The sequence below is a fragment of the Trachurus trachurus genome (genome assembly GCF_905171665.1).
Source record: "Trachurus trachurus genome assembly, chromosome: 19".
In the NCBI taxonomy this organism is placed as follows: domain Eukaryota; kingdom Metazoa; phylum Chordata; class Actinopteri; order Carangiformes; family Carangidae; genus Trachurus; species Trachurus trachurus.
In genome coordinates, this window is record NC_139913.1 from 3,821,734 (window position 1) to 3,845,823 (window position 24,090).

The following is a 24,090-nucleotide window of genomic DNA, read 5'->3' on the forward strand; positions in this document are numbered from 1 at the left end:
AAGGGATAGTTCAATATTTTGGCAAATTGGCCCATTGCCATAATCCCTATAGTCTTAGCAGTAGGTTCGTTACCTTTAATTGTCGGTGCAAGCTGTTTTTAGAACGGCGGAGCAGAGCCGTGAGCTGCTCAGAGCTACGCTACGGAGGCTGATGGGATTTCTTGGTTTCAAAGTCATCAAATACACAATCCAACAACACCACAACGCTCTGGTGGACAAGTTGTGACCTGCACATTCACCACGCTATGAGATAATAACACAACGTTACCAGACAGAGTTGTTTTAGAGGGAAGTACAGAGACTGCTTGATGAAAAACTGTCCCTGAAGGCAACGTGCATCAGTGGTTTTGCATGAATTTCCCTCTAAAACAACTCTGTGTGGTAACGTTGTGTTATTATCTCATAGCGTGGTGAATGTGCAGGTCACAACTTGTCCACCAGAGCGTTGTGGAGTTGTTGGATTGTGTATTTGATGAGTTTGATGAGGGAAACCAAGAAATCCCACGAGCCTCCATAGCGTAGCTCTGAGCAGCTCACGGCTCTGCTCCACCGTTCTAAAAACAGCTTGCACCGACAATTAAAGGTAACGAACCTACTGCTATGACTATAGGGATTATGGCAATGGGCCAATTTGCCAAAATTTTGAACTATCCCTTATCCTAACAAGTCTCTTATTGAAACAATCGGCCTTTCATCAGCCTGAACGTCCAGGAAGTGCCTCTTCCTCCTCTTCCTCCTCTTCCTCCACGTGCGCCACCGCCACCGCTGTCGTGTTTTCATGTTTGGACGTTCTTTCGGACATCGAGCTCCACGTTGTTCCCACTCTCAGGAAGTTTTGTTACATAATCAGTTTTTTGGCTCTTTACCTCAACAGTAAGGTGAAGTTTTCCAAAAAAAAAAAAAAAAGAACCCCTCTGCTCTGACAATAGGTGGACGGTCGACGAGTGCCAAGAATAATGTGTTTGATTTCTAAGTGCTTCTAATTGTTGGAGTTTTTTTTTTTTTTGTATCTTTTCCACAGAAACTTCGTTGTGTCTCATATTCTGTCCAAATAAGCTCTGTTGTATATTTTGTTCTATGTCTTTAAACAGTAACGGTGACGTGTTACAGCTTCTATGGGACCAAACAGACGAGGGGAGTGAACGTATAAACAGAGAGTGTTATAAAAAATGTTTAAAAAAAAAAAAAAGCAGCAAATTAAAGCAAATAAGATTTTAAATAATTCACGATTGGGTTTTTTCATTGATCATGAAACAGAACGCACTCTGTTGGTAAAAGGTTTTATTGTTTAAAAATCATATTTACATCATGAACAGAACGAGAAGTCGTAGATTCACAGTTTTCTTTTTCTTTTTTCTTCTTCCTCCTCCTCTTCTTTGGGACATTTCACCTCGTCTCTGTTTGTCTGCAGGTGTTTGAAGAAAATCTCCCTGATGACGTGAAAACTGAGAAACAGCAGCTTCATCTCAGGGAAAAGACAGTTTCTAGTCAAAAAACTAAACAAGAACAACAACAGAACTAAAATCTAAAACCTACAAACCTATCAAGACTTTCTACTTTAAAGCTTCACGTCGTCCTGCAGACACTAAACCAGCAGCCGGACTCATACAACCACTCACGTGACAGAGACAGGAAATATGATATATTTATATATATATATATATATAGAAAGTAAAGGTTCATGTATCTTTAGACCTCTGGAAACTAAAGTTAAGACTCTTTAAGGATTTCAGTCTTGCGTAGATTAAGTGTCTGCAGGTGTTGATTTATTTTAGAAAAATAAAACTATTAGAAAAAAAAAACGATTGTCGGCTACTGGAGTGAACGGATCATTAAAGATCTTTAAGGCTTTATATTAGATGTTGTCTGCTTTGGTGGAGAATCAAGTGTTTGCAGGTTCACAGTGTTTAAAGCTCCCTAAACTAAAGGTAGATGTTTGTATTAAAGCACACAGCCTGTATTCAGAAAACTGAGCCTTAAAACCAGCCGTCAGGACTTCCTGTCACTTTGTGATGTCACAGCAGTCAGTCACACCAAGCCCCGCCCCCTCACCACCACCACCTGGGCTGCAGGATTTGGTTTCTCTGGGCGTTTTATTCTGAAATCTGCTCTATTTTTTTCATTTGATCAGTTAGAAAACAGTCAGCCAATCAGAAGAGCGGCTCAGAGCCTCCTCCCCCTCCTCTCTTCGGATGTTGTTATCGTTACTAGAGCTGAGATAGTTTCAGCCCTTCAAAACATATGGACTTTTTATTATGACAGCTTTTGAAAACAAAAGACAAAGCTCAGGTGTTTTGTGAATTGTGGAGGTGAAGTGTCTGCAGGTTTTGAAATGAACTCTCTTACTCTTTTAATAAAATAAAGTCTCAAACCAAAGAAATAACAAAGTAAAAGGGGGGAATTAATTTGCATATTTGCATATTCAGGCTACAGATTTCCTCCAGTTCAACTCCAGATATAAAAACACTGTCTGTACAGTTCAGTTCAGATTGTTCTTAAGACATGACGGTGAAATGTCTCTGTTGAAGTGTTGGTTGGTGGCTGATCTCTGGTCAGATTTGGTCATTCAGCCTGCAGCTGCGACTACGGGACAGAAATACCAAACAGCTCGCTCATGTTTCTTGTTACTATTGAGGGGGCTGAAGAGTCATAAATTACATATGAACCCACTACCACCTCCCTCCTCCCTCCTCCTCCTCCTCCTCCCTCCTTTCTCCCTCCTTCATGCACTGCAAAAGCTCAAAATCTTTCCAAGAATATTCGTCTTATTTCTTGTCAAAATGTCTCATTTCTAGTCTAAACTAATCTCTTTTCACTCAAAATAAGAACCATCACCTAAAAATTAACTTGTTTTTAGATAATTTCCATTTGTTTCAAACAAAATTTCACTTGAAATAAGTAGAAAAATCTGTCAGTCAAAGCAAGTTTTTTGTGCTTGTAATAAGAAAGAAAAACTTGCTCCACTGTCAGATTTTTCTACTTATTTCAAGTAAAAATATGCTTGAAAGAAGTAAAAAAAAGTGTCTAAAAACAAGCTACTTTTTAATGTGATGAGTCTTATTTTAAGTATGATCAGATTTGTTTTGACTAGAAATTAAATTTTGACTAGAAATAAGACAAATATTCTTGGTAAGATTTTGAGTTTTTGCAGTGTGCCCAGTTGCAGGACCAGAGATGATCCTCAGCCCAACCCTGGCCCATCCCTGTTCACTAGCAGCTGCCTTTCTCTTACCGGGTTACACAAGCACGAGGACAGCTGTCACACACACTCCCATACATACGCACTCATACACACACTCTCTCACACTTACACACTTGTACATGCAGTAGATAAAACTAGTAGTTCAGGTTCTTTGGGACTTCCCAGGGAAAGTCCTTCCTGCCAAAGTGTCCGTAGCAGGCCGTCTTCTGGTAGATTGGTCTCTTCAGGTCCAGGTCGCTATAAAAAGGCCAAACAAACAGAGAGGTTCAGATTTTTTTTTGAAGATTTTGCAGGAGTGAGATGAAGTGTCGTAATCTTCGTTGGCGCTGCTGCTGACCTGACAATGACGCCGGGCCGGAGGTCAAAGTTCTTGTTGACGACCTGCAGCAGCTCCATCTCCGTCTTGTGGGAGGAGCCGTAGGTGAAGAGGGAGATGGAGAGAGGGTGAGCCACGCCGATCGCATAGGCCACCTGGAAGTAAAAGACGAGGGTTAAAGGGATAGTTCAACATTTTGGCAAATTGGCCCATTGCCATAATCCCTATAGTCATACTGTAGCATTAGGTTCGTTACCTTTAATTGTCGGTGCAAGCTGTTTTTAGAACGGCGGAGCAGAGCCGTGAGCTGCTCAGAGCTACGCTACGGAGGCTGATGGGATTTCTTGGTTTCCCTCATCAAACTCATCAAATACACAATCCAACAACTCCACAACGCTCTGGTGGACAAGTTGTGACCTGCACATTCACCACACTATGAGATAATAACACAACGTTACCAGACAGAGTTGTTTTAGAGGGAAATACAGAGACTGCTTGATGAAAAACTGTCCCTGAAGGCAACGTGCATCAGCTGTTTTGCATGAATTTCCCTCTAAAACGACTCTGTCTGGTAGCGTTCTGTTATTATCTCATGGTGTGGTGAATGTGCAGGTCACAACTTGTCCACAACAGCGTTTTCCCCCCTTAGAGCCCCAAATAATCCTTGTTTTGGTTTCTCCTGATATTTCTAAATCGATAATTCATGCTCCCAGTTGCTGCGCGAGATGCTCTTCCTTGCTTACACCACACATCCAATGGTTTACAACGACAAACGAACATCTCGCAGCAAATCTCGTGCATGCATGTGCACAAACATCAACAGAGCCACTGGGAGCTACTGCTACAACAAGGCTAAAAACAGAGATCACATTAATTTTTTCTGAACAACTTTTTTATGTGGCAGCTTCAGGACACTTGGGTCAGTACAGACGAGCAGTATGGAGGTATCTGGATGTTTCATAGTGTGTGTTTTGGACGATTTTGGGTGAAGTATCCCTTTAAGTAACATCAGGAGAAACCAAAACAAGGGACTATTTGGGGCCCTCAAGGGGATAAAGGGCAAAAATAAACCTGAAACTTCCCATCTCAGTTGGTAACAAGTCAGAAATCTATAGTTGTCCTTAGCATTGTCGGCTAAATCAAACTGATAACAACACACTATGTGATAGTTTTGTGCATTAAAGCAACACAACATGTCTATAGAAGCTGCACAACACTGCCACATTAAAAGGAAGAAAAGGAAGTTGAAGCCTTAAACTCAGTGGGATCATTATACTGTAGTTGAGTTGAGTTGTTGTGTGTGGTGTGTCTCACCTGCACCAGGACCCTCCTGCAGAGTTTGGCCTTCACCAGAGACTTGGCCACCCAGCGGGCGGCGTAGGCAGCCGACCGGTCCACCTTGGTGTAGTCCTTCCCGGAGAAGGCGCCGCCGCCGTGGGCCCCCCAACCGCCATAGGTGTCCACGATGATCTTCCTGCCCGTCACTCCAGCGTCGCCCTGCAAGAGAACCACAACATGAGTCAGAGAGAGTTTCTTTGTAAGGCGTTATTCTTTTAAAGGGACAACGAGGAGTTTTGGAAAGCGAAGTGTTTTTTCACACTACATTTCCCATGAGCCTCTGCGCGCACGGTGAAATTTTTGCCCAGCAGTTCCACCAATAACAAAATAACGTTAAAGGTGTACAGAAATGGCCGTTTGTCCTGTTTGTCGCGCCGAGTTGTCACGAGCTGCAACACGAGTTTACCCGAGTGAGGAAAACTAATTTGATTGGTCGTTATCGAGCGGGCGGGATATTCAAAGCTTGGGGCGAGCCCGAGCTCCGTGTGTGTGTGCATGTCTCAGACGTTTGAATGACGGATGACGGATCCAATATCAGTGGCTGGTGAATCGTGTACAGGCTGACGTATAATCCGTGCGCCTGCATTATCCAATGCGAAAAAAAAAATACACACTTTCATCCCGGATTTACTCAAAAATTTTGCACAAAGTTTGGCCTACATCATCTGAAAGATGAGTTATCACATTAATTTTATGACCCAAAGTGGGCTCAAATTCAATTTTCTTTTCTGTACACCTTTAAAGACAAAACGATATATTTATCGAAAATGGGCCCATTAACAAGTGGTAACGTAGATTCATCCACATTTATGAGACTTTTCTATAACCAAACACAAACTCCTCGTTATCCCTTTAATCTTACAACTAAATTTTAAAAATGTTAAATGTAAGTTTACAGGTAAAAAGTAAAATGTCCTGTTTTTTACATGGAGGTCAAACAGCATAATAAACCAAAAGCAAATAAAAATTGAAATGAAAAGGTTTTTTGTTGTTGTTGTTTGTTTAAAATCTATATTTGAATTTTTTTTTCTTTTTATAAAACAAATTTCACTCTATTATTAAAATTATATGTGTTACTTTAAATAAAAAGGAATATAATCATAGACTTTATGTCTACAATCCTTGTTCAAGACTTGCGGACCTTATTGTGAAAGGATTCTGATAGTTCCGGTTTAGAAATGAGTCGTTTCCGGTTGTTTTCAGCAGCTTCACAGCGATTGGCTCATTCGCGCGGTAACTCGTGTGTTCATGGCGGGAACGGACGGAAACTACTATGGAAACTACAGCCGGACACTTCCGCTCTGCTGCACCAGGTGTGTTGGAAGCAGCAGGTGAACGAGACGGAGCTTCTTCTTCCTCCTCCTCCTCCTCCTACTCCTCATCCATCATCATGGAGCTCTGTTCTCTTCACCTGAGTTCACCGGCACTGAGCTCCAGCGAAGGTGATATAATATAATAGGTCTATAATATAGAAGGTAGGCTAATATAATGTGAGTAACAACAGCTACCTGTGGCTCAGTCAGTGTGTATGTGCACACACGTGTTGCTATTCAGTAGGCTAAACTGTGTGTAATACCGTAATAGTTGATTATTGGTGTTTTTGAGCTTCTGTGTATCTGCACCTGCTGCTGCTGCTGGTACAGTCATGTTGTTTGTTTGTGTCTCGAGGTCACAGTGAGTCTGTTGTTGTTTCCATGCAAAGTCAGTAGGCTATCGAACAAGTCTGTTGTTGTTTTTATTTTAATTCCTGTTTATATACTGCATTTGCATTGCATGTGAAGCAGAGAGAGTCTGTTTTGATTTCTGGTTTTACTGTTCTGGTTTCATTCAGAGCTCCTTCAAACAGCAGCGTGAACTTTATTATTGAGTCCTATGATCATTTAGCAAAGCATTGATTATTAATTCAAGCAGTAAAATATAAGAAAATTAATATTAGAAAATCTTTATATTTTGTCATTTTTCTTTGATAAAATGATTTGTTACAATTCCTGGCTGTGAATCAGCTAATAATTAATCAACCAATAGGCCTAATTAATGAACCAATAGATTCAGTTACAAAGTAGTTTAGAGCTCTGTGTCTGATCAACCGATGATGAAACGGTCAAAACATCAAACCTTTTGAAATATAACATGACTAAACTCTTCAACTTTGACAACTTGAACAAACTTCAACCCCGGCTCAACTCCTGTTCAATTTTGGCTCCACTCTGGTTCAACTTTGGTTCAACTCTGGCTCAACTGCTGTTAATAGTAAAAATAAAAGTAGTAGTAGTAGTAATAATAACAACACTAAATAAATAAATAAATAAATAAATAAACGAAAAGAGGTGAGAAAAGAAAGCGAGACAAAAGAAGAGAACTGGTACAGATGAATTAAGTTCAAGTAAACACTAAAAAGGGAAAAGAAAAGAAAAACTAAAAAACATGGGGCGCTAGGAAAGCAGAATTAAAAAGTCAAACCATATTTTGACTTTTTAACTTTGGTTAAATTCCAGCTCAAATCCAGTTCAACTTTGGTTCAAATCTGGTTCAACTCCTGATCCGCGCTGGTTTTTATGACCTCGGTAAGCGTTGCGTTGCCGTGGCAGCAGCTGGTCCTACCTGCGGCCCCCCGATGACGAAGCGGCCGCTGGGCTGCAGGTGGTAGATGGTGTCGTCGTCCAGGTAACGGGACGGCACCACGGCCTTGATGACCTTCTCCTTCAGCACCTCCTTCTGCTCCTCCAGACTCACGTAGTCGTCGTGCTGCACCGAGATCACCACCGTGTGCACGCGCGTCGGGATCACCGCGCCGTTCTCCTGCAGGTAGTGAACGGTCACCTGGGAGACGAGGAGGGGGGCGGAGTCACAAGAACACAGTGTTATTGTTATTACTGGATATTTATATTATAATTTAAACATTTCATTTTCCTCTCCTCGAGTCTGAGTTTTCACACTTGGAGCTCTGGTGAAATCCAGCTCACGTGTGCAGTGAACTCTAAGGTTTGATATGTGTGTGTCAGTGCTGTCAGTGCTGTGTGTGTGTGTGTGTGTGTGTGTGTGTGTGTGTTGCTGTCGAAGGCGGCTCAGATGTTGCATACCAGCGTGGACCGGTCTGTGTTTGCTGGTAAGCACATTCTGCAGGACGTGATCACTGTCCTACTTAGTAGTGAGTGAAGATTAGACTATGAAGACGGAGGAGGAGGAAACGAGTCCCTGAATTTAAAGATCATTTTTATTCTTAATGATTTGTATGAATTTTAAGGAGAGTATTAATATTTCAGGGAACTGAGCAGCTACTGCTCTGGGATCAGTGTAGACACAGTTATAACAGCTCTACAGATCCTGTACGGTGGCCCAGAGGCATCAATACAACTACAACTTGGAAAATACATGCGAAGACAGAAATGTGGTGTAATAAATTCGGAAAACAAAGTAAGATATTAGCACAAAGTTTCACAATGACAGAATGGTTCAACATTTTGGCAAATTGGCCCATTGCCATAACCCCTATAGTCATAGCAGTAGGTTCGTTACCTTTATTTAATTGTCGGTGCAAGCTGTTTTTAGAACGGCGGAGCAGAGCCGTGAGCTGCTCAGAGCTACGCTACGGAGGCTCATTATGGGATTTCTTGGTTTCCCTCATCAAACTCATCAAATACACAATCCAACAACTCCACAACGCTCTGGTGGACAAGTTGTGACCTGCACATTCACCACGCTATGAGATAATAACACAACGTTACCAGACAGAGTTGTTTTAGAGGGAAATTCATGCTAAACCACTGATGCGCGTTGCCTTCAGGGACAGTTTTTCAAGGGACAGTTTTTCATCAAGCAGTCTCTGCATTTGCCAATTAAAGATAACAAACCTTCTCCTAAAACTATAGGGATTATGGCAATGGGCCAATTTGCTAAAATGTTTAACTATCCCTTTAAATATTGGCAACAATATCTGAATTATTGGTTATAGACTTCATCATAAATCAAACAAACAGAACGGTCCGTCACTGTTTTGTGTCCCCTGGAAACGCTGCTGTTGTGTTGTCAAGTCGATCAAGTTGTTTTGTGAATTTGTAGCACGTTTTTTTTTATCTTTGCATGTGAGTTGATCCCTCCGGGCCACCGTACCTTCGTCAGATATGGGATGTCAGACATTTTTTTGACACATATTTGCATATTCTGGCTCCAATTCACTTTGCAGTTCATCAGAACCTGATATATAGATCTAAACCAACATTTTAGTTTGATACAAGACCCATTAAAAATAATTTAAAACACCTGAACTTGGGAAACTCACAGGTTTAGTGAGAACTGAGAAGACGTGTTGGCCTCTATGTCGGCGCGGTGGCGTGATGATGCAGTGGTTGTGTTGTGAACCTCGACCTCACCTGTGTCTTGGAGTCGGGGCGGAGCCAGGGGACGGTCCCGTTCCGTCTCAGCTCGGCCATCTTGGCGTTGAGTTTGTGGGCGAGGACGATGGTGAGCGGCATACACTCCTCCGTCTCGTCTGTGGCGTATCCGAACATCAGACCCTGCAGACACACACACACACACACAGTCAGGACTAGGGATGTCACGATTACAAATTTTCTTGGCACGATTATTGTCAGAAAAATAACCACGGTGTTCCGATTATCACGATTATTATGCACTAATTAATTTCACAACACTATGAATGTGTAAAATCAAATATAGTCAAAATATAATTACGTTATTCATTGTTTACACAAAATATTTCAAGTATCTAATAATATATGACCAATTATTAATCCCCCACAGGAAGGGTTTGAAATATTCAGGTCATAAATTGTCATCTATACCAAATGTTTATGTTTATTTTAATCGTTTTTTGTTTTATTTTGTTGTTGTTTTTTAATACAAATGACACGCTAACATTTAAATTCCTATCAATTCAATGTTACGTTAGTTAAATGGACCAGTATCTGTGCATTTACCTTTATTTTGGCTGCACATCTGCTGATACGGTTCCGACATCATCTTTTTTGGGAAGTGACGGTATTTAGGAATCTTTACGATTAAGTAATTGTGGCGTTTAATACCGCGATTAATTGTGAAAACAAGTAATCGTGACATCCCCACTCAGGATCAACACAAACATAGAGACGGTGTGTGTTGTATGTTGTGTTGTGTTGTTGTGTGTCTGTGTGTTGGACCTGGTCTCCAGCTCCGATGTCGTTCTCCAGTCGGTCGACGTGAACTCCCTGTGCGATGTCGGGCGACTGCTGCTCCAGAGCCACGAGGACGTTACAGGTCTTATAGTCGAAGCCTGGACAGAGACGAAGGAGAAGACACGGTCACGACTCGGTCCAACCAACATGTCGATCTCAAACACACACACACACACACAGACACAGACACAGACACACACACACACAGACACAGACACAGACACACAACGTGAAGAGGAAAGTCCAGTCACCTTTCTCTGAGCTGTCGTAGCCGATGTGTCGGATGGTTTCTCTCACCACGGCCTGGTAGTCCACGTTGGCCCGGGACGTGATCTCACCGCAGAGCAGCACCATGCCCGTCTTACACACCGTCTCTGTGACAGGACGACACAGGGGAACAGAGGGACAGAGGAATAGAAGACAGAGGAATAGAGGACATGTTGTGGTCAATGTCCTTTTTAATTTAGTCTTATGTCTCCGTTTTGTGCTTTCACAACATTTCCCAGAAGGTACAACATCAGCAACACGGCTGCACAAGCAACCAAAGGCACTTCAATGTATTTCTGCCATTAAAGGAGACATATTCTGCCTCTTTTCCACAAATTAAAATAGTTCCCCGGTGTCTTAAAGACATGTCTGTGACATGTTTCGGTCAAAATCCCCTAAGGATCAAACATCACAGCTCTCTTCATCCGCCCTAAACAGCCCTGTTCAGAACGGCTGCTTTCAGTGTCTGTCCCTTTAAATGCAAATTAGCCGCTGCTCACCAGGCCCCGCCCCCTTTACTTACAGGTAGTGGTGGGGTTATGCAAATTAGAACTAACTAATGACATCATTGTCAGACAACTGAGGGAACAGCTGGTAAAACCACATGGATTTTAACCTCAGGAGCCTGAAAATTACAGATTTTTTTTGTGTCAATTCTCACATTAACAGCCAAATATATGTTAAAGAGCCTTCAAAAAGTGACATTTCAATAATATGTCCCCCTTTAATAAGGATTTTAAATGATTCGGCTCCATACGTCACAACCTCATTCTTCATAGAAAGGTTTGTCCTCTAATATCAATAATATATTGATGCAGATAATGACTTGTTACAGTTTAGTTTTCTTGTCTTATTCCATAGGGGCAGGTAAAGGGGTATAAACTCTTTCATAAAGTAATTAGAATAGTTTAATGAGTTATTGAGATAATACAATAATGAGGCTGCACAATAACAACAACATTATTGTGCACTATAGGGGGATAAATAAATCAGATTTTCAAGGAGTAAAGGGATATGCCCAACAAATATCACACATTTTTTTGTCTTAATGAAGCAGAAATCACAGCATCTGCCCATATTATTGCAATATAATGTTTTTTTTATATCATGTGGCCCTATATAATAATGTAGGTAGAAAGTTGCATCATATGTTTTCCACCTTTTAATAAATGTAATACGATTTGCACACAACTTTTCCCTGTTTATTGAGGTTTGTGACGGGAATTGATTCCAGTTTTTTTTTTAAATTAGATTTCAAGTCGAATCCTGAGTTTTTAATCGGGTAGATGAGTTTGTCAACCATTTTATTACTTCCCCCACGTTACTCACCACAGCCCACTTTGGCGTCCGGGTCTTGTTTCAGGTGAGCGTCCAGCACGGCGTCACTGATCTGATCACAGATCTTATCTAGGAAATCAGAAAAAAAAAATGAAGAGGGTTTTGAATACGAGTGAGTGGGGTCGTTTCCTCGTGTGACCTTCAGCTGCTGTGAGCTTCAGATTCCTGTCCAGTCGGGGCTCAGATTTCACCGCTGCATCAGAGAGCTACACATCCGTCCTATTAGGAGCCGCTGCAGCCCTATGAATAACTCTGGAGCGCCGCCCGGCCGTGCCGACCACTCACAGAGAAACACCACACCATCAAAGCACCGCAGCGTCATCAGCTACTGTACCAACACACACTGACCTGGTTGTGTTCAGTGTGTGTGTGTGTGTGTGTTGCAGCAGATGGAGGTCACACCTGTGCTTCACCTGAGCTCACATGCATCACATCGTTGACGTCGTCGCTGCTGTTTTTTTATTTCCTATCGCCCATGAGCTCAGACTGAGCCATGAGTTTACGTTTTAATAAATATAGAGCCGCCCGCACATGTCGACAACACAACACAGTGTTTTATATTCCTAAACTGCCCGTACACACACACACACACACACACACACACACGGGCTAAAAGATCATGTGACAATCTTTTATTGTAGAATCACAATCTGCAATCTGCTTCCTGTTCCTGCTCCTGGTTTTATTTTGAAAATCCTGCCAGGAAGTTGTGATTTAAATGATGCTCTAGCATGCTAGGCTAACTGTTTCACCGTTATTGTGCTGGATTATTAGTATTTTACCTTTACCCGATTGTTTTTGCTGTGTAAACTGGTATTTTATGTTTTCCTACTGTTATTTATATTGCTGGCACTGGATTATATTTATGTTGTGCAGCACTTTGGGCAACTGAGGTTGTTTTTAAATGTGCTAAATAACATTTAAGTTGAGTAAAAAGTTAGATATATAAATATAAAAGCTGCGAATGATGCATAAGGACTATTATCAACTGAGATCAACTTGAATTCTCAGTTTTTTTCATGCAAAACCTTTAAAAATGAGTTTTATACTTTTTAGCTTCGTCTTGAATAGGTCGAGTGTACAGTATTAGTGGACAATTGTTCATCAATTAAAACTCCTCATTATCTTTATAAAAACTTGATGTTTATCTTCAACACCTTTAAGCTTCTGTAATCAATATTTTCAAAGCAGGGGGATCTACTGAAGTGAATTAGTATTTGAGTTTTGACGTGTTTTTTTTTTCTTTTGCCGCCAATACCGATCATCTATGAGTGTGATCGGCCGATATCGATCGTTTCTGGCTGTGTATTAGTAAAAGTTCCACGTGGCTGACATGTTGTTTTGGTTTCATGTCAGTAGGAGGCGGAGCTACACAACAACAAACACATCAAAGACTAGAAGCATTAAATCAAGATAGTCAAGACGTCCCTAGAATCTGCAGTTTTACAGAGCTTTGGCATGAACTTTTTGTTGATTTTGACTCAACTCTCCTCTCTTACAGTGTTATTTTTGGGCTGCAGATGTTTTTAGAGACACATCTGTCAGAGAGCAGCAGGTGAACATGGTGGAGCATGAAGCAGCTGCAGAGGAGCCGGTGGAGACCAAACATGGAGCTAAAAGAGTGGGAACTCTGGACTGAGACTCATCAACACAACTTTAATGTCTCATAATATTAATCCAACTTTGTGTCCTAGGCTGTATCACTTGGAGCTTGTTCAGCTCATTGTTCAAACTTCAGTCGACTCTCAGCTGTGCAGCAGCAGCAGCAGAAGCAGCAGGGCAACATGGGAACTCGTGGTGCAACGGTGCAAAAATCCTAAAAAATCCACATTTGCTCTTTGATAACGAACTCTGGGATCAGCGCTGAGAGAGAGTTTCCTCTAACTTTTTTTTTTCTTTTTTTCTCCCTCCTGCTGCAGCCGTGGCTCCGTCCGTGCTGCGTTCAGGATTCTGCACATTCCTCAAAGTCATCAATGATCAGTGAGACATAAAAGTGTTGAACGCACCGCGACCTGTTTGTTTCCCCCGGCTTCGTTCCCAAACAGCTGCACCGACGGAGAGGAGAGGAGAGGAGAGGAGAGGAGAGGAGAGGAGAGGAGGTCGTAGCTACTCACCGGGGTGTCCCTCTCCCACCGACTCGGACGTAAACATGAAGGAACCGTCCTGAAGAACGTGGTCGTAGTTCCCGTCCATAGTGCCGTTCATTTTTGCTCTGTGTGTGGGTTTGATGAGGAGTTGTTGGGTGGAGACTAGTGAGGAGCAGAGAGACGAGAGCTGCAGGACGAGATGTTCTTCTGTTCGTCTTCTTCTTCTTATCAAAACAGAGGGAACAAAGATGGAGAGACGTGGTCGTGTGGTTCGACTTCGGCTGCAGCCTAATCTCTCCGTCCCCAAGGCAGAGCAGCCGGATAACTGTGCACTATATAAGGCAAAGACAACACACACACACACACACACACACACACACTCACACACACTCTCTCACACACTCGGGGGGGAGGGAGCCATGTGAACCAGTGGGTTTAGACCATTCAGAGCCCAGAGGAGAGGAGGGAGGGAACCCCACAGTTCGTTTTTTTTTCTTTCTTGGTGACAGTTGTTTAACTCCTCCCGTGCTGGACGGACGAGCTGAACGCACACTGCAACAACTCAAAATCTTTCCAAGAATATTTGTCTTATTTCTTCTTGTCAAAATGTCTCATTTCTGGTCAAAACTAATCTATTTCCACTTAAAATAAGACTCACCACCTAAAAATCTACTTGTTTTTAGACAATTTTCACTTGTTTTGAAACAAATTTTCACTTGAAATAAGTAGAAAAATCTGCCAGTGAAAGCAAGTTTTTTGTGAAGAAAGAAAAACTTGCTCCACTATCAGATTATTTCAAGTGAAAATCTGCTTGAAAGAAGTAAAAAAGTGTCTAAAAACAAGCTACTTTTTAATGTGATGAGTCTTATTTTAAGTATAATGAGATTTGTTTTGACTAGAAATGACATTTTGACTAGAAATAAGACAAATATTCTTGGTAAGATTTAGAGTTTTTGCAGTGCATCAAGCTCACCTCCTCTGACCTGCACTTGGTGGTTCTTTTTTAGTTTCATAAAGTTCAACAACAAGTTCCTCAACAGATTAATAATTCATGCCCAGGGTCTTAATATAATACCAGAGGCCCCTGAGGGTCTTTGTACCTGGGGCCCCTCAGGTCTTTGTGTGGCCGAGTCCACAGAGCTGCTCCTACAGCCACGTTTTCACAGCTCGGATTAAAAAAAATGATGCTGGAAACATAATGGAAACGTGATAAGTAGATATAGATTAGATTAGATAGATTGAAATAGAATTATCCGATCAATTCAGAGTCTCTCGGTGTCAGCGTCTGCATTAGTTGATGTTAAAACTTCTTTCTGGAGGCTTTAAAGTTTGCAGACGAACTACAAACTGTCTGGTTTAATGTAGAAACGACTAGAAACAGTTTACATGATCAATATTAATCAATAGAGTAGAGACATGTGGAGTTAAATTCTGCTGCAGAGCTGCAGTGAACACATGTTGAGTCTTCGTGTCTCTGAGCTGCAGTGTCGTATTTCAGCCACTAGATGTCAGAGTTTTACACAAACAGGTGGAAGCTTCAACATCTTCCTGTAATGAACTGAATCTGTTGAAGCTGCAGCAACAACACGGTGACAGTAAAGTAAATAATTTGATCAGCAATAAACAAACAAACTGGAGTGTAAATATCTTTATTATATAGAGTTAAATAGTGATAAAAACACCAGCACGGTCATTTAAAGTGATTCTATAAGAAGTGAAAGTCAAGTGTAGGTAAAACAGTTAAAGAAGTTAAAGAGCTCAGTGTTTTGTTTCATATTAAAGTCGTCAAGATAAAACAAATAAGAACCAAAGTGACAGAATGAACCAGTGAGTTTAAGCAGCATCTTCCTGAGTCGGCAGGTTCATGTTCATGTTCATGTTCATGTTGTTGGTCTCGGGTCGGCAGCTTCTCAGCAGCTTCCGGATCTCTGTTTGCACCTGAACAAACAAAAATATATGATAATGTGATATATATATAATACATTTTTAATTCTGACTAAACTAAACAGTCTCTGAGGTTTTAACTGTTTGTATAATATAAACTCACCTCTCCGTTCAGGAAGCAGAACAACACGGCCACAAGAAAACCCTGATCAGACAAAACAGCAAATATTTACTCAACATTTACTGTTTTTCCTTCTGATTCAAGAAGTGTTGGATCAACAGTCGCACAAAACAAGTCCAACAACATGATTAAATGAATAATGGAGAAGAAAATCTGCAGATCTGAGCTGTAATAGCCTATTTTACATCAATAATGGTTCAATAATCAATCAAACTAAATGTTGGGTCTTTCGTTAAAAAACAAACACAACACGAGTACTTCACTATCAATATGTCACAGAGACGAGCAGTAACTCCTCTCCTAAAATGTTTTTACTTTATCTCATAAACCAAATGACTGAGTAACTGAATAGTTAATTGATCTAGTATTGATCTATTGATTGATGGCGTCACCTGGAAGGAGCCTAGAACCAGCTCCAGGTAGAGTCGAGGTCGGACGCCCACGTGATCCGGGAACAGAGCGAAGACGACGTAGTGGAGGCCGAACAGAGGGACGAGGAGGAGGCTGGAGTGGAGCAGCGTCCTGCAGAGGGACGGACGGACGCATCGATGGACGTCAAACTGTCCAACAGGGACAAACCTGAGTGTGTGTTTGTGTGTGTGTGTTACCTGTACAGGTGTGTCTCACTCTGGGTCACAGCTGTGGCCTTCGTCTTCTGGGCGATGATCCTGCTGATGTTGAGGAACATCAGGAAGTTGATCTGAAGGTCCAAGAACAAGCAGTGGATTTATTTTTGATGTTTTCTGCATATCGTCCCAGCCCTAGTTTTTAGATTTTATTATGAATCTATAAAAACGTTTTGTTTGTGTGTTTGTGTCCTGAGGTTCTCACGCAGATGCAGAGCAGGATGGGCGTCTTAATGATCCACCACAGACGACTGTCCAGGTCGTCCCAGCACCTGAGGACAGCACAGCTACATTTAAACAGCTGTTTAATGATATTTGTATGCGTTTATATTTTGACCCACCCTTCGTCGTCCAGATGTTTCTTCAGCAGAGCCCAGATCAGCACAGTGACAGCAGGAGTTCCTGTAAGGAAGGTAGATGTGAATCAGTGGAGCAGTGAGGAGCAGGTGGATGATGGAGATGAAGATGAAGATGGAGGAGCAGATCAGGTGGATGGAGATGAAGGAGGAGGAGCAGATTAGGATGAAGGTGAAGATGAAGAAGGAGGAGCAGGAACAGCGAACCCCAGCCGACGGAGGTGTAGATCCACAGCAGCTTCCTGGTCTGAGTGAAGCTGAAGAGCAGCAGCGTGTGAAGGTTCAGAGCCTCGAGCAGCAGCCACAGGAAGTTGGACACCACGCTGAAGTGGGAGAAGGAGACGGCCGCCTGACACCTCCACTGGAGAGGAGGACAGGAACACAGGAGGACAGGAGGAGGACGAAGACAATGAGACGTTCAGGGACACAGGAGGGGGACAGGAAGAGGTGGAGGCGTTCAAAGACACAAAGAACATGGAGGACAAAGAGGACACATTTAGAGACGGAGACAAAAAACAAATACATTTTTCACTGAACTGAATCTTTGTGTTTTCAACCAAACGAGGCGTTCAAAGACTTTTTCCTGCATTGGTATTTCATCAACTGAACATTTAATCGATCAAATCATCAAAGGAAACGGCAGTGTCCTGTGGTGTGTGGTCCGTTACCGTGGAGACGGTGCAGTGGTCCGTGCTCTGGTCGGAGAACAACACGCTGTCTTTGACGAACACGGACAGACTCCTGAGCATGAAGGAGGCGAACAGGTGGAGGTGGACGAGGTTACGAGTGCAGAGCAGCTTCCTGGGGGGATGGAGAGACGTTTTACCTCACATGCGTGTTCACGTGCACGGATCAGAGTTCACGATGTGGAAACTGACCTGAAGCAGCAGAAGACGAGAGCGGCGACGAGCAGAGCGGCCAGAGAGAGTCCGTAGCCGACGCTGTAGATCAGCTTCACCGCGTCCAGGTGGGTTTTCTACAGGACGACATTGAACGTCACACTCAGACCTAGGGGTGGGCAAAAATATCGATACGGCGATACGATATCGTTATTCAAAATTTGAATATCGATTTTTTGATATATCGATTTCTTTCAAATAATAAATCATGTTTCAGACGTAAATCCAGTACGACTTCCACACCTCTGCTCTGCGAGGTGTCACTGTACTGCTACCTCAGACAGTGTGTTGTTCATGCAAATGTTGTTGTAACTTGCGCTTGTAGGCTATAGTTACAATAAAATGGCATGGATAATTTGAATTACATTGTTTTGACTCAGTTTGTCCCATGAATTATCACTATCATCTGATGTACGTACAACTCGGATTTTTCAGTGAACTATGTAGAATATCGCAATATATCGCAACATTTGGATATCGCAATATCATATCGTATCGTGACTCAAGTATCGTGATGCGTATCGTATCGTGAGGTCCTAGGCAATGCCCACCCCTCAGACCTCAAAGAGGGACAGTGAACGCCTCATCCACGTTTACCTCCGTCCTCGCGTCGTCCTCCTCCTCCGGCTGTGTAGCTGCAGAGTTACAGGCCTGGTGATAGGAGCGGTCGGGGCGACTCCACCCACGCTCTGTGCACTTCCTGCTGACCGCACCTGGACAGGAAGTGGTCATACAGTACATAAAACAAAACGGTGACATGATATTTCACATTTACGTGAAACCACTGAACGTGTCACTGTTTACATTCAGACATAATCAGACAGAACTGATCCAGCTGTGACATTTCAGCCTCAATTTTCTGTTTGTTTTATGTTAAACACATAAATTAATTAACATTAAAGGCAATTTATTTGATCCTTTACAGAGAGGCTCATGGGATTTCTTGGTTTCCCTCATCAAACTCATCAAATACACAATCCAACAACTCCACAACGCTCTGGTGGACAAGTTGTGAGCTGCACATTCACCACGCTATGAGATAATAACACAACGTTACCACACAGAGTTGTTTTAGAGGGAAATACAGAGACTGTTGATGAAAAACTGTCCCTGAAGGCAACGCGCATCAGTGGTTTTGCATGAATTTCCCTCTAAAACAACTCTGTGTGGTAACGTTGTGTTATTATCTCATAGCGTGGTGAATGTGCAGGTCACAACTTGTCCACCAGAGCGTTTTGGAGTTGTTGGATTGTGTATTTGATGAGTTTGATGAGGGGAACCAAGAAATCCCATGAGCCTCCGTAGCGTAGCTCTGAGCAGCTCACGGCTCTGCTCCGCCGTTCTAAAAACAGCTTGCACCGACAATTAAAGGTAACGAACCTACTGCTATGACTATAGGGATTATGGCAATGGGCCAATTTGCCAAAATGTTGAACTATCCCTTTTAAAGGAGTTATTCTCCTGTTTTCTCTGTCCTTTAAAAATCAACTTGCATTAATAAACACTATTGATTAGCATCGTCTCTACCTGCAGACGTCCCCGGTCTCAGCAGCAGAGCAGGACACTGGACAGAGACGACGTCGCCTTCAGAGGCGTCGGGCCAACAGCTCACTCCGTCCCACTGCGTCGCACAACCTGTCTCACACACACACACACACACACACACACACACACACACACACACACACACACACACACACACACACACACACACACAGAGACTTTACTCCATTCTACTGTGAAGGACCCTCTGACTCTACTGTCCGTCCTGCAGGTGAACAGAACAGGTACCTGAGGTTTTATTGCGACTCGTCTCCTTCAGGACTTTACACTCGTCTTCTTTCTGCAGCAGGTGAAGGACGATGAGACAGTCGGGATGAGTCGAACTCACCTGAGACACAGAATCAACTTTTAATGTAATCTATTAATCTCACAGATCCATATGCACATCACAAAGTGTCAGTTGCTTCTGTTAATCCACTGACATTAGAGCACAATTCAGATTCTGCAATTAAGCCTAAACCTTTTCCTGTGTGTTTAATGGTATTTTCTCTTAACCTTTGAGCTTAATTATTACTGGATTATTGATTACTATAAAGATGATACAGTAGAAATTAGTTGATTGATAATAGTTGATACAGTGAATGTGTTAAAATCACCGGATATTTGCAGATGTGAGTTTAAAAATGCTGCAAAAATCCACAAACAGGAATAAATTCAGCTTCATTTTCTGCACATCTGTCAATATAAAGACAGATGCATTAATAAAAAATGTTTAATCGCATTTCTGTGCAACATTTTATGACAATAATTTCCGTGAAACCTTGAGAACGTAGCCTACCAGGTGTGTTGAGACGATGGCGGTGCAGACGGCAGCGATCAGACTGAACTCCATCCTTTTACTCTTAAAGTCCATCAAATAAAACTTCATCCACGTTTAATTCAAAAAACTAAATCCTCTGGTTTTAAAGTCTTTATGTTTCCTCCTCAGCTTCTCTGAGCCGATGTGAAACGTCTCGTTCTGAAAACCACCTGAGCGTCTTTTCGTGAGGACAAACAACATACACGGTGTCTCCACTCTGCTGCATCATTGATGATGTTGACGGGCTGAACTCTGAACATGTGCATTAACAGATATTTATTTTAGTTAAAGTCACAGCAGCTTTATTTATAATAAATACGGAGTCGGCCGTTCACAGCAGCAGCTCCTGAAATATTCAGCTGAGCAACAACAGGAGGTGGAGGAACTTCCTGCTCATCACTTTATAGGGTTTTTACCTTTTTATTTTGTGTCTCTGACAGTTTGTGCAGCTCTGACGTTGGTTTTCCTGCAGCTGTGTCCAGGGTCGTTGTATAGGGGAGAAAGGCGATGATAATTCTAGGGGCCCAGCGCCCAGTGGGGCCCATAAAAAACCCCAGTAGTTTAATCTTTGTATGACTGATTTATTCTGCGTAAGACCCTGACTAATACTCATAGTACACTGTAAAAACTCAACATCTTTCCAAGAATATTTGTCTTATTTCTTGTCCAAATGTCTCATTTCCAGTGTTGGGAACGTTACTTTAAAAAAGTAATTAGTTATAGTTACTAATTACTTCTCCCAAAAAGTAACTGAGTTAGTAACTCCACTACTTCACTATAATAGTAACTAGTTACCAGGGAAAGTAACTATTGCGTTACTTTTTCTTTCTTTTTTTTAAGTTTAAATATGTCGAAGAATTTGGATTTTTTTTCTCTCATTTTTAAATTGTAATTTATTGTTTTCATATATTTCACTGATCGCAATTATGGAATGCGAGTGTGTGTTTTATTGAAAGCGAGGCTGGTGTGCCTATGAAAATAGGTTACAGTGGGTTTTTTAAGTGCTGTGGCTACAAGCAAATCTCATATTGTCTCTGTACAAAGACAACAAAGACCTTTTTAAATGTGAAAACAGCGGAGACCTATTCAAGATTTGCGTTTAATAACAGGCGAAACATCGAAATTAATTTATTCATGGCCACATTAAGTGAAATTATTAACTTTACCGATTATCCATCTGATTATCTGTCCTGCTGCGAGCGCACAACAGGGTATCTGCGGATCCTTAAAAAGTCTTAAATTCATGTATCTAAAATTAAGGCCTTAAAAAGTATTAAATTTATTAGAAAATTCTAAGATGGTCTTAAATATATAATACACAGCATCATAAAATATGTATGCACTTAAACTTTTATATGAAATAACAGGGTATGCGCGCGGGGTCTTAAAAAGTCTAAAATGTGAAAATCTAAATTTTAGGTCTTAAAATGTCTTAAATTTGTTGAATTATTGTGTTCAAGTCTTAAATATTTTTAGACGGGTCTTACATTTTCTTATGCCCACCATGGGCGAGCATTTCACTCGCATTTGCCCCTAAAAAAAACAAACATGTGTGAACCGGAAAAATCACAAAAAGAAAGAGCACACGATTGGTCAAAAACTACAAATCCCACAATCCTCTGCCTCAACAATAACAGTAGTTAGTGTAAGTAAGGGAGAGTGGAGCTGTAGGTGAAAAGAGGAAACAACGCCACGTCTGGTCCTGTTCTATGTTGTTCGTTCACACCGTCACCGTTTATTCGTTACGTCCGCGGTGTAAAAGGCCGTGACGCAAAGACGCGATTAGGCGCGAGACGCGGTAGACGCGACTTTTTTTTTTTTGCGACGCTACACCCGATTGTTTTATGGCGACGGGACCTTCGCGTCTTCGTCCTTTTCATCGTGTTTGACACACGAGGAACGCTTTTTTTTCGCTCGAGTTTATACGCGCGACCAAACGCGAGATACGCGAGAAATGCGATTTATCGCTCGTTTTGACTTTGTGTAAATTCGCGTCTTCACGAGCCCGCCCATTTTCACTACAACAACAACATTTCTGCTCTCACCAACCATGGTTGAGGTCACAACGCTGCTGTAGCTGCTCTGGAAGAGTTCCAGCTGATGAGCTACAGAGACTTTAGAGTCAAAGAGGAGCAGTGCGTCGCTGTGTCGGACTGTTTGGATTTAATGAAGAAGCTGCACAGAGTCAGGTGAGCAGAAGCTCAGGACAAACACTTCGCTCCGGAACATAATGTAGCTACACCTCACATGTTCTTGTCTTTTACCTCAGGGAGATTAAAGTAGTGTCTGTTTCCACTTTCCCTCCGATCTCGGCAGCTTCCCTCTGCTAGTCTGTGTGTGTGAGGCTAAACTGCGTGCGTGTGTGGTTTGTGTACAAACTGAACACTGCCTCTGATTGGCTTAGCATGAAACCTTACTCTGCCTCAACCAATCATCATCACTTATGCGGTTGTCTCGTCCCTCCCTCCTCCCCCCTCCCCTCACCAAAGGAGAGGAGGAAAAAACAACAACAGTTTAGCAGCTTCTGTGTCTGAGATGAGATGAGCCAAGTCGGAGGACAACGGCTTCACTGAGTAGTTTGTAACGCGCCTCATTTAATTGTCGGTAACGGTAACGGCGTTGTAACGGTGGAAATAGTAATTAGTTAGATTACTCGTTACTGAAAAAGATAACGCCGTTAGTAACGCCGTTTATTTTAACGCCGTTATTCCCATCACTGCTCATTTCTAGTCAAAACTAATCTCTTTACACTTAAAATAAGACTCATTACCTAAAAATTAACTTGTTTTTAGATAATTTTCACTTAAATTCACAATAAATAGAAAAATATGCCAGTGAAAGTAAGTTTTTTGTGCTTGTAATATGGAAGAAAAACTTGCTCCACTATCAGATTTTTTTCTACTTATTCCAAGTGAAAATCTGCTTGAAAAAAGTAAAAAGTGTCTAAAAACAAGCTACTTTTAATGTGATTAGTCTTATTTTAAGTATAATGAGATTTGTTTTGACTAGAAATTACATTTTGACTAGAAATAAGACAAATATTTTTGCTAAGATACTTGAGTTTTTGCAGTGTAATGCTGCATTAGCATCAAAACAAAGAAGGCTAAATAAAAAATGATAATAGGAAAAGTTAGGGGGGGGGGGGGGGGGGGGGCACTTTAGTATTCTTTAAGGGGGCCCAGAATTCCTAGCAACGGCCCTGGCTGTATCTGAGTTTAACATCATTCAGTTTGTTTTTGTGTTAATATCATTGTCCTCTGTGTGTTGTGTGTTTTTTATTGTGTCAGTTTGAAGCTTCTTGTGTGAAGAAGCTCTTCAGTTTTTAGTGTTGGTTGTTTCCTGTTTGTGGGAGAGTGTCGCCCTCTGGTGGTCGATGCTGCTCAGTCATTTCCAGTTTGTGTCGTTGTGCAGCTGTGATGATATAAATGGTTGTTGTGGTTGTTTGATTTTTTTGCAACATGTTTTGTGTTTTTTGTAGTTTGGCGTCACTTTGAGGTTTATTTGTGTCACTTTGAGGTTGTGTTGTGTCTCTTTAAAGTTGTTTTTCTGTCAATCTCAGGTTGTTTTAAGGTTTTTTTTGTCTCTTTGTTGCCTTTTTTGCAACATTTGTTTTGTTTTGTTTCTTAAAGGTTGATTTGTGTCTCTTTTCAATAGTTTTTCTGTCACTCTGAGATTGTTATAGTTGAAGTATGCAAAGCACTCGCTGTTAACAGTTAAAAAAAGACCTTTATTGCTATGGTCTGGTCATGCTAATCTACACAGCCTTGGATATTTCTTCAATTATCATAACTGTTCCATCCAAAGAGCAGCTCCAAGAAATGATTTTGTTACTCTGATATTATTTTTTGATAATTTTTGAGTCTTTTTCTGGTTGTATTTGCAACATGATGTTGTTTTGGGGGTTTTTTTTGTCACTTTTTTTCAGTGTTTTTGAGCATTTTGAGCATTCTTTGAGTTTGTTTTTGCAATAATTTGATGTCGTTATGTGTTGCTCTTTTTTTCATTATGAGGTTGTTTTGTCTTTAGATGTGGTTTTTGTTTGATATTTAGTTGTTTTGTCTCT

The 24,090-nt window shown here is 41.6% G+C and overlaps 2 protein-coding genes across 2 annotated transcripts; both read right to left on the reverse strand.

Annotated features, from left to right (window-relative positions):
* Nucleotides 1–3,016: 3,016 nt before the first annotated feature.
* Nucleotides 3,017–14,088, reverse strand: LOC311002863 (S-adenosylmethionine synthase-like). The gene is made up of 9 exons (XM_083994426.1): nt 13,747–14,088; nt 11,624–11,701; nt 10,279–10,401; nt 10,013–10,125; nt 9,227–9,370; nt 7,458–7,676; nt 4,833–5,015; nt 3,540–3,673; nt 3,017–3,439 (listed from the first exon to the last, which is right to left on the reverse strand). The coding sequence occupies exons 1-9, from the start codon at nt 13,835–13,837 to the stop codon at nt 3,337–3,339; spliced, it is 1,188 nt and encodes a 395-aa protein (XP_083850552.1). The 5' UTR covers nt 13,838–14,088; the 3' UTR covers nt 3,017–3,336.
* A 1,464-nt stretch (nt 14,089–15,552) lies between these two features.
* LOC311003088 (pituitary adenylate cyclase-activating polypeptide type I receptor-like) lies at nt 15,553–20,060 on the reverse strand (the record flags this gene model as incomplete). Its single annotated transcript, XM_083994773.1, has 11 exons — nt 15,553–15,657; nt 15,767–15,808; nt 16,177–16,306; nt 16,393–16,484; nt 16,748–16,812; nt 16,974–17,127; nt 17,435–17,567; nt 17,645–17,742; nt 18,263–18,378; nt 19,457–19,556; nt 20,007–20,060. The coding sequence occupies 11 exons, from the start codon at nt 20,058–20,060 to the stop codon at nt 15,553–15,555; spliced, it is 1,089 nt and encodes a 362-aa protein (XP_083850899.1).
* Between the last annotated feature and the right edge of the window lie 4,030 nt (nt 20,061–24,090).

What these genes read in the sequence shown, in the direction of transcription:
- LOC311002863 (XM_083994426.1), bottom strand. Translation starts at nt 13,837, where the DNA reads ATGAACGGCACTATGGACGGGAACTACGACCACGTTCTTCAGGACGGT. An exon ending in CTACGACAGCTCAGAGAAAG is followed by an intron (nt 10,126 to 10,278) that starts GTGACTGGACTT and finishes GTCTCTGTCCAG; the next exon opens with GCTTCGACTATAAGACCTGT. An exon ending in GCAGGAGGGTCCTGGTGCAG is followed by an intron (nt 3,674 to 4,832) that starts GTGAGACACACC and finishes TTTTACTTCCAG; the next exon opens with GTGGCCTATGCGATCGGCGT.